The sequence below is a fragment of the Tetrao urogallus genome (assembly GCF_951394365.1).
Source record: "Tetrao urogallus genome assembly, chromosome: 23".
Lineage (NCBI taxonomy): Eukaryota > Metazoa > Chordata > Aves > Galliformes > Phasianidae > Tetrao > Tetrao urogallus.
The window spans coordinates 2,349,777-2,362,598 of record NC_136836.1 but is presented as its reverse complement, the minus strand read 5'-3'; the positions used below and the strand labels follow the sequence as shown (position 1 = coordinate 2,362,598).

General features: G+C 55.9%; 1 protein-coding gene across 1 annotated transcript; it reads left to right on the top strand.

The window, feature by feature from the left end:
* Positions 1-980: 980 nt before the first annotated feature.
* Positions 981-12,822, top strand: YTHDF2 (YTH N6-methyladenosine RNA binding protein F2; the record flags this gene model as incomplete). The annotated part of the gene is made up of 5 exons (XM_079546125.1): positions 981-1,007; positions 1,205-1,229; positions 1,500-1,579; positions 4,776-6,359; positions 12,701-12,822. 5 exons carry the CDS (start codon positions 981-983, stop codon positions 12,722-12,724), a joined length of 1,740 nt encoding a protein of 579 aa, XP_079402251.1. The 3' UTR covers positions 12,725-12,822.

Below are 12,822 nucleotides of genomic sequence, written 5' to 3'. Positions count from 1 at the left end.
GGGGGGGGGGGGGGGGGGGGGGAGGAAGATGTGTTTGGCTATTTTTTGCATTAAAAGGAAAAACGGCACTGGGCTCAGGTGGTTTGTTTGGAGGCAGCAGTAGTGCAGAGTTTGCACTACTCTTTACTGAGCTGCAGGTGCAGCACAGAGAAGCTCCTCGGGCTGGGGAGGGGAGGGGGACTGGGTTCCTCTATGGGGCTTCAGGGCCCCTATCTGGCAGGAGGGGTGCAGGGTCTGTGTGTGCTGCAGGTGCAACCCATCACTGTGGGTGCAGTTGCTGCACTGAGTTTGCAGGGGCTCTGCATGCAGTCTCCCACCCCCTTAACCCTGCACCAAGGCCCCACCGTGGCCCCCCATCACTGCCTTCCTCCCTCCCCCCGGAAACTTGGGTTGCTGCAGGAGCAGGGCTGAGGGCATTGAGTGGGGGGCAGCCCCTGCACATTCCGGAGTAGGGATGGAGTGAGCTCAGGGAACTTAAATCATAGGGTGATGAATCGCTGGACCCGAGAGAGATGTCTGTAGCAGGATTTGGGATTTGCTGCTTTGGGGCTGGCAAAGCGCATCCCTTCATGGCGTGCGTGGCCCTTTAAGAGCGCCTCGTACCGCACGGCCCGCTCTCCCCCGCCCATCCACGAGGGGGCGCTGTGCCGGTCCTCCTCCCGCCCGGCATGCGCCGCGCTCGCTCTCCTTCCCCCCCCCTCCACGCCATTGTGCCTGGGAGCGCGGCGCGCGCGCGGTGCCGCGTGACGCCCGGGGAGCGCGTGTGGGCGCGAGGCGGCGGGCCTGGGCCATAGACGCGGGCCGGAAGGAGAGGCGAGGCGGGGGGAGCGGGCTAGAGCGTCGCCTCAACCAGGCAGCCGCCGCGGGCGAGTCGGAGTCCGCCAAGCAGCCGCGCCGCGCCCGCTCCCGGACAAAGCCGCCACTGCCGCCCGCCGCCCCGCCCCGCCCCGCCCCGGCAGCAGCCGCTCCGCCGCGGAGCCATGTCGGCCAGCAGCCTCCTGGAGCAGGTAGGGGCCTCGCCGCCGCCCCCCGGCCTCCCCTTGGTGGCTCCGGGCCTGGCCCGCTAGGCGAGGCCGCGGCTGAGGCCTAGCTGCGGGGCGCGGGCCGGGCCGGGCCTTCCTCCTCTTCCTTCCCTTCCCGCCGACTGTGGCCGCCCCTCCCCTCACTCACCGCTCTCCCTTCTCTTTCCATGCCGCCTCCGCAGAGACCGAAAGGCCAAGGCAACAAAGGTGAGACGGGGCCGGGCGGTGCGGATGGGCGCGGGGGGAGCAGAGCCGGGAAAAGGGCCGAGAAAATAACGTTAAAAAACAACAAAAAAAAACCACCTTAAAAGTGCTCACGGGGAGAGTTTGTGTGCGGAGGAGAGCTTGGCTTGGCTTTGCCCGCCGTGTGGTGGCACAGCGCGGTCCCGGGGCCGGCCCGGAGGAGGAGGAGGAGGAGGCGGTCGGTCGTGTTGCTGCTTGTTGAGCGCTTCCTAACGCCGCGCATCTCTTCCTCAGTGCAAAACGGCTCCGTGCATCAGAAGGATGGGCTGAACGACGACGACTTCGAGCCTTACTTGAGCCCTCAGGCCCGGCCGGTGAGTGAGCTGAGCTGCTGGAGCTCTGCCGTGCCCGCTGCGCTCTGCTGCTTGCCAGCTTTCCCCTCGTCGCCCCCTGTTTGTGTCCCCGTGCTTCTCCCAGCAAAAGCTGCGCTCGTGGGTGAGGGCTGGAGCTGTTGGCGACTTCTTGTGTCTTCCTTTTTGGGGCTTCCTATGGTTGAGGTTCAGCCCGCTGTCGGCTGTCTTGAAATTGCTGCTTCTGGTCTTTCAGTTGTGTTGCTTTGGCTTTGTTTCTTTGCTTGTGTGTGGCTCTTTGTGGAGCAGATGCGCTGTGCAGCGTTGTGAAATTGGTTCATGGGATGCAGCCGTGCTGTGGAGGCATTTGGAAGATGCTATCTGTGCTCTCCTGTCTCTGCCAAGGAAACAGAAAATGCGTGCCATGGGGTTTTCTCCATTTCTCACCCCCCAGAACACTCTTGTCATCAAGGCTGATGGGACTTTCTTAGAACTTCAGTTAGGAGTTGAGGAGTTTGTGAGCAGCTCCTGAAAGTCAGGTTTCCAGATACTTTTTAGTTGTTGTTTGAGATTAGCTCCATTGCTGACTGCTCTGTCTCGTGAGCAGTAGGAGAGTGACACACAACAGATGGAGTTCAGCTGATTAGATGTTACAAGCATTACAGATAAACATCTGTAGTAAGGCTGAAGCAGTTCGTTCTCTTGGCTTCTTTTCCCTTTACTGTTGGGACTGGTTAAAAAAAAAAAAAAGCTGCTTTGTTTCTCCCTTTCTGTATTTTTTAATCACTTTTCCTAGTCAGTGCATCGTTTCAGATACTTGTGATTCATGTTTTGTTGGAACGTATGAGCAGGTTTCTGTCTCAGTTAAACGCTCAACAGGTATTTTCCTTGCTTGTGCTCTGTAAGGACCTGTTAGCTGTTGCACAATCTTGGGCATTCCACCTGTCCGTTAAGTAACTCTGCTCTATTTAGCTCCCTAAAAAAAGTCACAGGCCTGAATTTGAGTTGCACAGGGAGAGAGGTGTGATTGCTTTCTCCACCCCTGAATAAAGCGAGCTGCTTCCTTTTCCCAGTGGTATTTTACTCCATTTTGGGCCACATCTCAACATTTAGTTTCTTCTTGTGCACGCCTGTCACAAACTGGTCAGGGTGTCGTGAGAAAGGACAGCAGCTGAGGAGGGGGAGCCGAGCTGTGGGAATGCAGCAGCAGTGAGGGAAAACCTCTGTGTTCACGTTGGGTGAAACTTGAGGGTGACTTTGCCTCCTTTTCTCTCACTGCACTGCGTTGCCCGTCGCTCTCATCCGTCCTTTGATGCCTCAGTGGGCAGCAAACAAAAAGCTGGGGTTCAGTCTGGATGGCGGAGCTGCCGAGCCCACGAGCTGGGCTGTGACAGCAGCGTCACACGTGTGCCTTTCTGGCGAGGGGAAGGGAGCTGAGGCTCTGAATTAAACGCAGCCAACTGTTGCAGAGTAATGCAGGTGCTTTCAGAGCTGCTACCTGAGCTGCCTGCGCTCACGCCAGGTGACACCTGGTAAAGTTTCTTGGCTCTTTGCTGGAGAGCTGCAGTTTCAGGTGTGACTCTTAGCTGTCAGCCCTGCAGAATCACGTTGCTGTGTGTTCATAAGGCTCAGGAACACAGAGATTCCTCAGCTCCAGGAGTCAGTAAGCTTAAACCCTCCTTGTCTGAGGTGCAGATGCAGAGGAATAGTGAGTTTGAGGAATCAACTGCACGAGAAGTCTTAATGAAGAGAGTTAAAAGGCTTATTTGCATACCGATCAGTCTTTGTGCCAGTGCAGCAGGGCGAGGTGTGCTTGACAGCAAAGCATAGCTGCAGAAATTGGAAACTACAGCTGTACCCTGCTAAGAGTTGATTGTTTTACTTCTGTGCCATCTTCCCTGGGAAAACAAAGGCTGCAGTAACTCTGAGCTTCACGCAGCGCAGGAGGTTTTCCAGCGTGTCGTGCGATGAACCAAGCAGCGTTACCGTAATTCCTGCTGATTTTCTGGAAGGACTGAGGCTGCCCAGCCCCAAACCTGTTGCTTTCCTTTGGCTCAGTGGATGGTGGAGAGGTAAAACTGTTTCTGGAGGAGGCCAGAGCCATCTTGAGAGCCTCCATAGGCTTCAGTGTGGTGTGAAGTCCTGTGGGAGCTGCGCCTGGCGCACGAAAACGTGATTCAACAAAAAATGGAGCAGAGCTGCTGCGAGCCAGGCTCTTAAGTGGGAACCCAAGCTGACTTTTCATCTCATCTGCATCGGGTTGGCATGTAAGCTGCTGTGTAGCACAAGGCTGTCTGCACACGGGTTCACGTTACTGGATGATAATGTCCATTAGTGTGGCTTGAACAGCTCCCCGGGGGGATGTTGGTTTGAATGCTGAATGACAGATGTTTTTCATGTAAGTGAACCTTAGTCATGTCTGAGAGTTTCCTAATTGTAAAATTAAACATTTGTTTTCGTAACCTGAAGGCTATTTGGATGTTAAAAGGGAGACCAAAGCCTGCTTTGCTGTGCTGCAGAGGTCCCTGTGCTGCAAAGGGCTCCCAGTGCAGCACTACTGACTGCTCTCTGTTTTCAGGTATTTTTGAGTGTGTGCTTGCAGCGCTGGAGCAGCTGGCGTTCTGGCATTAAATCCTGTTTTGTTTGCAAGTTCTTGGGTATTTGGAGCTCTCAAATTGTGGATTGTCAGGATAAAGCTGTAGGAAGTGCAAGGAAGGGGCTTGTGCTAAGAGCAGCGAGGGATGTTTGTGGTTTTGGCAGTGCAGTGCCACTGGACCTTTGCCCTCCGTATTGCCCTTCTCCACCTCCTTCCTCCAAGCCCTTCATCAAACACCCAGCAAAATAAGCTCTGAGACGTGCATTACCCAGGTGAGAAAAGCCTTCTTTTGTAGAGAGAGGAAAAGCAGAAGATGATATCCGTGCGTGAGGTAAGGTGCTGTTCTCAGAGGGCAGCCCAGTGTGCGCACTGCATGGCGCACTAAAACTGTGCTCTGATCTCAGTGTGAGGAGCGTGCTGAGCCTTTGTGCTTCGTACTGGGGGCAGCGAAGCCGTTGTGGGAGCACCCCTAGCAGCAGAGGTGCTTGGGGCCAGGCCTGTTTGTGGGCTCAGCCCCGGGGTGGGAAGGCTAGGGCCCGGGAAGCCAGAGGTGGCCCTTAGTCCTGGTCCCTGCCTGCTTGTTCTCCTCATCCTAACTGTTCAGTGCTCGTTTTTCTCTTGCAGAACAATGCATACACTGCAATGTCCGATTCCTACTTACCAAACTACTACAGCCCCTCCATTGGATTCTCCTACTCGCTGGGTGAGGCTGCCTGGTCCACAGGGGGCGATCCCCCCATGCCCTACCTAACCTCTTACGGACAGCTGAGCAACGGGGAGCCTCACTTCCTCCCAGATGCCATGTTTGGGCAGCCAGGGGCCCTTGGCAGCACTCCGTTCCTCGGGCAGCACGGCTTTAACTTCTTTCCAAGCGGGATTGACTTTTCGGCTTGGGGGAATAACAGTTCTCAGGGACAATCCACTCAAAGCTCCGGCTACAGCAGCAATTACGCCTATGCCCCCAGTTCCCTGGGGGGGGCCATGATCGACGGACAGTCCGCTTTTGCCAGCGAGACTCTCAACAAGGCTCCGGGGATGAACACCATCGACCAGGGGATGGCAGCCCTGAAGCTGGGCAGCACGGACGTGGCCAGCAACGTCCCCAAGGTTGTGGGTTCGGCCGTCGGGAGCGGATCCATGACCAGCAACATGGTGGCATCTAACAGCTTGCCTCCGGCCACGATCGCTCCCCCGAAGCCGACGTCCTGGGCTGACATCGCTAGCAAGCCAGCTAAGCAGCAGCCCAAGCTGAAGACCAAGAACGGCATGGCAGGTTCGAGTCTTCCCCCGCCTCCGATCAAACACAACATGGATATAGGAACTTGGGATAACAAAGGGCCAGTGACGAAAGCCCCCTCGCAGACCTTAGTGCAGAACGTGGCCCAGCAGCCCCCCCAGGCCTCCCCCCAGCCCGCGGCTCAGCAGATGAACAGCAGCCCTCCCGCGGCCCAGGCTCCCGGTGGGCAGCAGTCCCAGCCTCTGCCCCCTCCGCCGCCCGCCCCGCTGCCCGTCCCGCAGCCAGCAGCTCAGCCCGCACGTTGGGTCGCGCCCCGCAACCGCGGCGGCGGCGCCTTCGGCCAGAACGGCACGGAGGGCAGCGGGGTGGCAACGGCGCAGCCCGGCGCTGGGACGGCTCCTTCGGAACCTCACCCGGTGCTGGAGAAGTTGAGGTCCATCAACAACTACAACCCCAAGGATTTTGATTGGAACCCGAAGCACGGCCGGGTTTTCATCATTAAGAGTTACTCTGAGGACGATATCCACCGTTCCATTAAATACAACATCTGGTGCAGCACAGAGCACGGCAACAAGAGACTGGACGCTGCCTACCGCTCCATGAATGGGAAGGGCCCCGTTTACTTACTGTTCAGCGTCAACGGTAGCGGTCACTTCTGCGGAGTAGCAGAAATGAAATCTGCTGTGGACTACAACACGTGTGCGGGTGTGTGGTCCCAGGACAAGTGGAAGGGACGTTTTGATGTCAGGTGGATTTTTGTGAAGGACGTTCCCAACAGCCAGCTGCGGCACATCCGCCTAGAGAACAACGAGAATAAACCAGTGACCAACTCCAGGGACACTCAGGAGGTGCCTCTGGAAAAGGCTAAGCAGGTGTTGAAAATCATTGCCACCTACAAGCACACCACGTCCATCTTCGATGACTTCTCACACTATGAGAAACGCCAGGAGGAGGAGGAAACTGTTAAAAAGGTAAGGGGGGTGTTTGTGAGAGGGGGGGGAGGTCTGAAGGGCTGGTGGGTGGGTTTGGGGCTGGCTGTGTGCTGCCCAAGCAGGAGCTCCTTTTGGGGTGCAGTGTGTGCTGCCAGAGCTGGGCGCTGTCCTGGCTGGCAGAGCTCATAGCAGCTTGCCCTTGGGTTGCTGTAAATCCCAGACTTGTCAGTGTTGCGTTCAGTTCTATGAACTCCTGCAGCTCCTGGTTCAGAGATCCTGGGCTTACAGAGCGGTGGGGACTCCGGGCAATGGCTGAGAAACAGAGCTGGGCTCTGGCAAGCTGTCTCATCCACCCCCTACCTCGAGCAGGATCAGTGTGACAGATGTTTCCCACTGCTTGTAAAACCTTCAGGCACAGCAGTTCCTGTCCCTCCCCGGGCAATCTAGCCCCGTGCTTAATTATCCTTCCTGTTAGAAGGCTTTGTCTAATGCCCAACCTCAATCTCCCTTGCAGCAATTTAAGTCTATGACTGCTGGTGCTCCCCTCTGGATGCAGAGCAGGTCATTGTGTTCCTGCTGGCAGTGAGCTGCTCCTGGCTGAGCCCTCAGCTGGGCTGCGTCGCATCAGAGCCCACCGTCCCCCTCTGTCTGTTCTCTGGAGGGCTGAAAATTCTGCCCAAACTCAGTGACCGTTCAAACCACCCGAGCCCCTCTGCCGTATTTTGGTCAGAACAGTCATTACAAATTAGCATTAGCACAGCTTTCTGGGAGCTGGCCAAGTTTCCTGATCATCTCCTTAGTTTCAGCAGCGGGGAATTTTCCACGCAGCAGTTGAGGAACGGAGTCAGGAGCTGCAGCTGCTCACCTCAGCAGCTCGGTTCTTCATTTTTGTCATGCAGTTTGCATGGAACGTTGCGTGCACAGACATTCCCACCAAAGGCAGTCGTGTGCTGCAGCTGATACTCGAGCATTTGTGGTGTGTGCAGGAAGCCTGTAAGGCAGAATTCGCTGCAAGGTGTGCAGAGGGAAGGTTCTCCTTCTGTTTTACATGTAAACTTGATCTCTGTGTGACCTCACGTGGTTTCACGTGCTCTCCAGCCTGTCCCAAAGTGGTGATTTCTCCTTTATCAGCTGAGGTTTTGAACGTGATCCGAAATCTGCTCTGTGTGGGATGCTGTAGGAAGTGGGATTTGTGGTGTGCTGTGCATCTGACAGTGAGAGAAAGGGGCAGATCCCAGTGAGGGGAGAAGCACGGCAGGATGGAGGGGGAGGGGGATGAAAGCAATGAAAATGGTGAATGGAAATGGGAGAGAAGAAGGGAGAGTGACAGAATGGGGGAGACGTGGGGGAAGGAAGGAGGCAGACGGGTGGCCTTGCTGGAGAGCAGGTGGCCCTAAAGTGGGCAGGATATGAAAACAGGCAACACAGCAGTTCTGTTCAAATGTAGAACATCTTTGCTCATCTCTCCAGTTGCATTTTGAAGGCTCCTCCCCAGAGATGCTCGGCTTCTCTGCAGTGTGCTGAGGGTCAGCAGCAGGCACAGCGTGCCCAAACCTCCTCCTAGTGCAGCATCGGAGTGTGACCCCACGGTGCAGGAGTTTTGAGTAGGAAAGCATTTATTCTCTCAAAGGAAACTTAGTCATCCATCTCTGGAATTCACAGGCAAGGAGGGATTCTTGTAGATAGACAAAGCAAACGCCAGCTTTGCTGTTGACTCAGTGTTACATGCAGAGGGCCCCTGCCCTGTCACATCCGCCGGGGAGGAAATGAGTTGGGCTTTCTGCTGCAGTTTGACCTCTCTGGTGGCTCTCTGAGGATGGCTGGAGTTTCTCACTGCTGTTTGGTGGCTTCACTGAGAAGCAGCTGAGTGAGTGCTGCAGCCTTGGGATGGTGGCGATGCATTCGTGTCCTGCATTCCTGTCCCCTGAAGCTGAAATGTCTCAGGGTTTGGCTTGTTTGGAACTCAAGCTGCAGTTGTTTCACTTGGCTCTCAGCTTGCCTGAAGCTTTGTCTGCTTTACAGTTTGGTTCCTGCTCGCTGTCCAGGCAGATGGACGAGCTCTTGTGAAAGTCTGGGAACTCCTGAATGTTCTTTTGTGCTGCTTGCTGTGAGAGTCACTTCTGTAGAATGCCCAGAAATAGTTCCAAGAAATCAGTCGAGAAATATCTTGCTTGGTGCTGTGCTGTTCGCTCTGGCCAGCAGAGGGAGGCTGAATGGTTCAGAGCTGAAAGCGCTGCCGTCCTGCTGCTGTCTGCTCTGCCTGTGCCCACAGGCTCTCCAGTTCTTCCCAGTGCCTTTCTCCACTGAATGCACTTTTATGAGAGGTCTGGGTGTTTTTGCTCAAACTGATGCAGCTGATCACTGGCTTGATCCCAGCTGAAGGAACGTGGGAGTGCTGGAAGCTGCTGTGTGTGGAGCGTGGCAGCAGTGCCTTCCTTGGGAGGCCTGCTTTATCCTTGTGGAACAAACAGCCCTTGGGAAGCCTGTGTGTTTCTAGGAACGTTGCAGTGACCTCAGCATGAAGGTCTGGATAGCAGAGGGACGTGCAGCTTGCGTGTGCAGGGCAGCAGCTTGCCTCGTCTGGAAGCAGCATCTATAAGCTGTGGAGGATCTCATTTTCTGTCTCGCTGCCTCCCCAGGAGGAGCTGGGAAGGATGCTGCTTGGGTGCAGTCGTGTCCTGTCCCATCCCAGGGCTGCAGCACCACGTGGGTCGGCCTCCTCGCTGAGCTCAGACCCTCTGGAAGCAGAGATGGAAGGAGTATTGCTGCCCCTCGAGGGAGCTGGGGTGAGGGTGAGCAGAGTGGTGCAGTGTGAGCCTGCTGGGGACCATCCACAGCCCCTGTGAAGAGGGAATGCTTTCTGATGCGTTCTGCAGAGCTCTTTTTTTCCTTCTCCATTTGTCCTACAGCCCAGACTGGCACTGCTGTACCCCTCTGCTCGCTGTCCTGGCTGACACCGCACTCACATTTCATTTTACCATACCCACAGTGTTTCCAAGCAGAGGATAACACGCCTTGTTTCTCCCAGTTCAGTTCCAGGCCTCCTAAATCTGCCTGTCTGTGCCCTTCTGTTTGTCACAGCTCCATAACACACAAACCATGCTGCATGTTCCAGCAGCTCATTGCTGCCTTCAGCTTCAGGTTCCCTTTGGCCTCAGCATTGCAGCTCCGAGTCGCAGGATGCCCTGAGCTGCTCTTTCCTACCAAAGCATTGATTGCATTCATTGTGAACCAGAATTTCCCCCTTTCAAGGGAAAGTCTTTAACAAACACAACAAGACTTTGTTCCCTCTTCAGCCGACTTGAATTGCGAGTGTGGTTGGCGAATTCCCTGGGAACCACATGGAGGTTTTGGTATGCGAGGAGGAAAAGGAGGGAGTGAGGAAGATGTCATCGCTGGTGGCTTTTATTGTGAGTGTTTGGGGTAAGCTGCTGGCACCGAGGTTAAGAGCTGCTGACACAGGCTGTGTTCTGGGTTATTTTATTAGCAGAGGCTTCTCCATAGGGAGTAGCTTGCCTTTGAAGCAGAGCATCTATCATCCATTTAGTGATGCTGGGCTTTCTGCCTGCTGCAGGACGTTGCCTAAAGCTGACCAGGATGCTGAGGAGCTCCAGAGGCGCGGTGATGCGAGGCCCTGCTGCTGTGCAGGGTGTGAGGAGGCTGAGGGCATGGTGCTGCAGTGCCCTTCGTCTGCAAGATGCTGCTTTCTCCTGTCCTTTCCATTTGGAAATGGAGGCAGCATTTCTGGTTCCGTGCCTTTAGAGGCTCTGTATTCAAAGCACAGTGCTGAGCTTTCTTTTCTGTGGTTGACAGCAGGGTCATTTCTTACAATGATACCCGATGTCAGCTTAAACTTAAGGTGAAATCTAAGTAGAACTTTGTCCCAGGGCTCTGAGGAAGGGTCTGCAGCACTTGCTTTGTGTGTGTGAGGAAGGCAGCATCTTCACCTTGGTTTTGGAGGCCTGCTGGGCGCATGCAAACTGCTCCTCGCTCCTCTTCCCCAAGCAGCTCTGTGTGCAGCACGATGGAGTGCTAGGAGCAGATCTCTGCAAGGAGAGCGCGAGCACACGTTTGTCCATCTCTGAAAGCAGTCCTTCCTTGGGACAACTTGTGTCTCAGGAGCTCCTTGACCCAGAGGACCTCATCCAGGAGGAGGTGGGGAGCAGTAGGTTTCAGTGCACTCTGTGTCTGCTTTGCTTCTTCCCATCTGCATCACTTCATTTCTCTAACCAAGCAGGCCAAACTCGCTGCGTTTTCTTGCAGGTTCCTCCATTTCTTCACACTTGGCTGCTGTTTTGATTAGCTCGGATGCCTTAGGGCCATCAGAGCTTTGCTGGCTTCCTTATGACCACGTCAAACCACCAATTCCAGTGAAGGCCCTCAAGCTCCCCCCTGTGCCCAAGGTTTTGCAGTCCTTAGCACTGCACTCGCGTGGTGAGGCAGAGCACAGAGGTGTTCATGCCTTGATTCTGCCTTGAAACAGCCAGGTGGGCTTCTGCCTTTTCCAAAGAGCCAAGGGGAAAAGCAGGAGGATGATCAGCGTCCTGGGAATTGGGTGCTTTGTTTGTGCAATCCGAGGTGATGGTTGAGCAAGAAGAGGCTCATCCTTTGCAATCAGTATTGCAGGCAAGAGGGAGGATGAAGCTTTCTGGCTGCAGCCAGAGCAACATGTCTGATTTTGTCCTCTTTCGTAGGTGAGGCAGGCCGGGGTGGAACTTTCCTCTATAGCTCTGATGGCTTTTCTCATGCTGGCAGGAGAAAAACCTGGTGTTTGGTTTGTAAATCAGGACTGGGGGCTGTTTGTGGAGCACAGTGGAAGTGATGCCCAGTCTGTTGGCTGTGGCTGTGCCTCGAGCTGAGTCTGTTGAGAAGGGAAAGCTCTGCAGGGCGACCCTGAGGCAGTGATGGCTGTGATGTAGGTCCAGGGTGGGTCTGAAGCCCATCTTGGGAGCGGGCACCTGGCAGTGCTGTGCTGTGCTGTGCTGTGCTGGGGGGGCATCCGTTGTGCAGCAGGACTGGGGAAGCAGAGCTGGGGGCTGGGTGTGTTGCTGGGTGAGGGGTTGGGTGGCTGAGCTCAGCCCTGCAGGAGCACTGCTGGCAGCATGCAGCCGTTGTGCTGGGAAGCAGGCTGATCCCAGTGAAGCTGGGAGCCCCGTGCTGCCTCCTTCTGCCCTCTGATGGCCTTCTGCTGCCCCACAGGAGCGCTGCAGTCAGGTGTGTGTTGCAGGTGAGAGCGCACAGACGTTGCCATCCTGAGCTGCAGAGCCTGTGGTTGGGGCTGGATAACGAGATCTGCCATCAGCCTTCCACACTGTTAGCAGGACAGGGCCGTGGTGCCACCACAGCCCCAAGGACATGGTGTGTGCAGAGCAGGGCCACCACTGAGTGCTCCTGGCTGCTGCTGCTTCCCTGCAGAGCTCAGTGCCTCCGAGTGCTGTTGCTGCTGCCTCTCTGGTGCCTTCTGAGCCGTTCCCTTGCACTGTGGGGCCGCAGCCCCGTGCCCTTGTTGTCTTTCCATCTGGGGTTTGGCTTCAGCGACTCACGTGGATCCCTGGCAGCTGGGGAGGTGTGATGTGCAGCTGCCCCTCTGCCCACCCTCAGCCACCTCCTGGGTTCCTGTGCTGCCCACCCAGAGCAGCACACCGTGTCCCTGTCCTCACCCAGACCTTTCAGGCTGCCCAGAGAGGCTGTGATGCCCCGTCCATCCCTGGAGGTGTTCAAGGCCAGGTTCAATGGGGCCCTGGGCAGCCTGGGCTGGTATTGAATGTGGAGGTTGGTGGCCCTGTATGTGGCAGTGGGGTTGGAGCTTCATGATCCTTGAGGTCCCTTCCAACCCTGACCATTCTGCGATTCCCTTTGTCATAGTTGTTTTTTTCCTTGTTCTTCCTCCCTTTGCTGCTCAGTTCTTCTCCCATTCCTCCCTTTGGTGTGGCGATGCCCTGCTGGCACTTAGCTGGAGGCACAGAGAGGAGGGGGACGCAAGCAGGTGTCTGAATCCCAATGGATGGATCCAAGTTGAAGGAGGGAAGATTGAGGTTGGATGTTAGGGGGAAGTTCTTTACAAGGAGAGTGGTCGGGCCCTGGAACGGGCTGCCCAGGGAGGCTGTGGATGCCCCGTCCTTGGACGTGTTCAAGGCCAGGTTGGACGGGGTCCTGGGCAACCTGATCTAAATGTGGATGTTGGGTGGCCCTGCTAGGCAGGGGGTTGGAACTACATGATCCTTGAGGTCCCTTCCAACCCGGGTGATTCTGTGATTCTGTGATCCCACATCCCTGGAAGGAGTGAGGTGGCACCCATGGGTGAAGGCAGGCAGCTCCTGCCTTCCTCCTGCTTCCCCTCATGGGACACCACTGATGCCTTCTCTCTTTTCCCCCCGCAGGAACGCCAGGGCCGTGTCAAATAGAAGGGCCTCTCCTCCCCCGGACACTGCAGCAGAGATTGCATCGCGCCGTCTGTCGGAGAAAGGAAAGAAAGAGCAAAAAAATCCCAGAGAGAAATTAG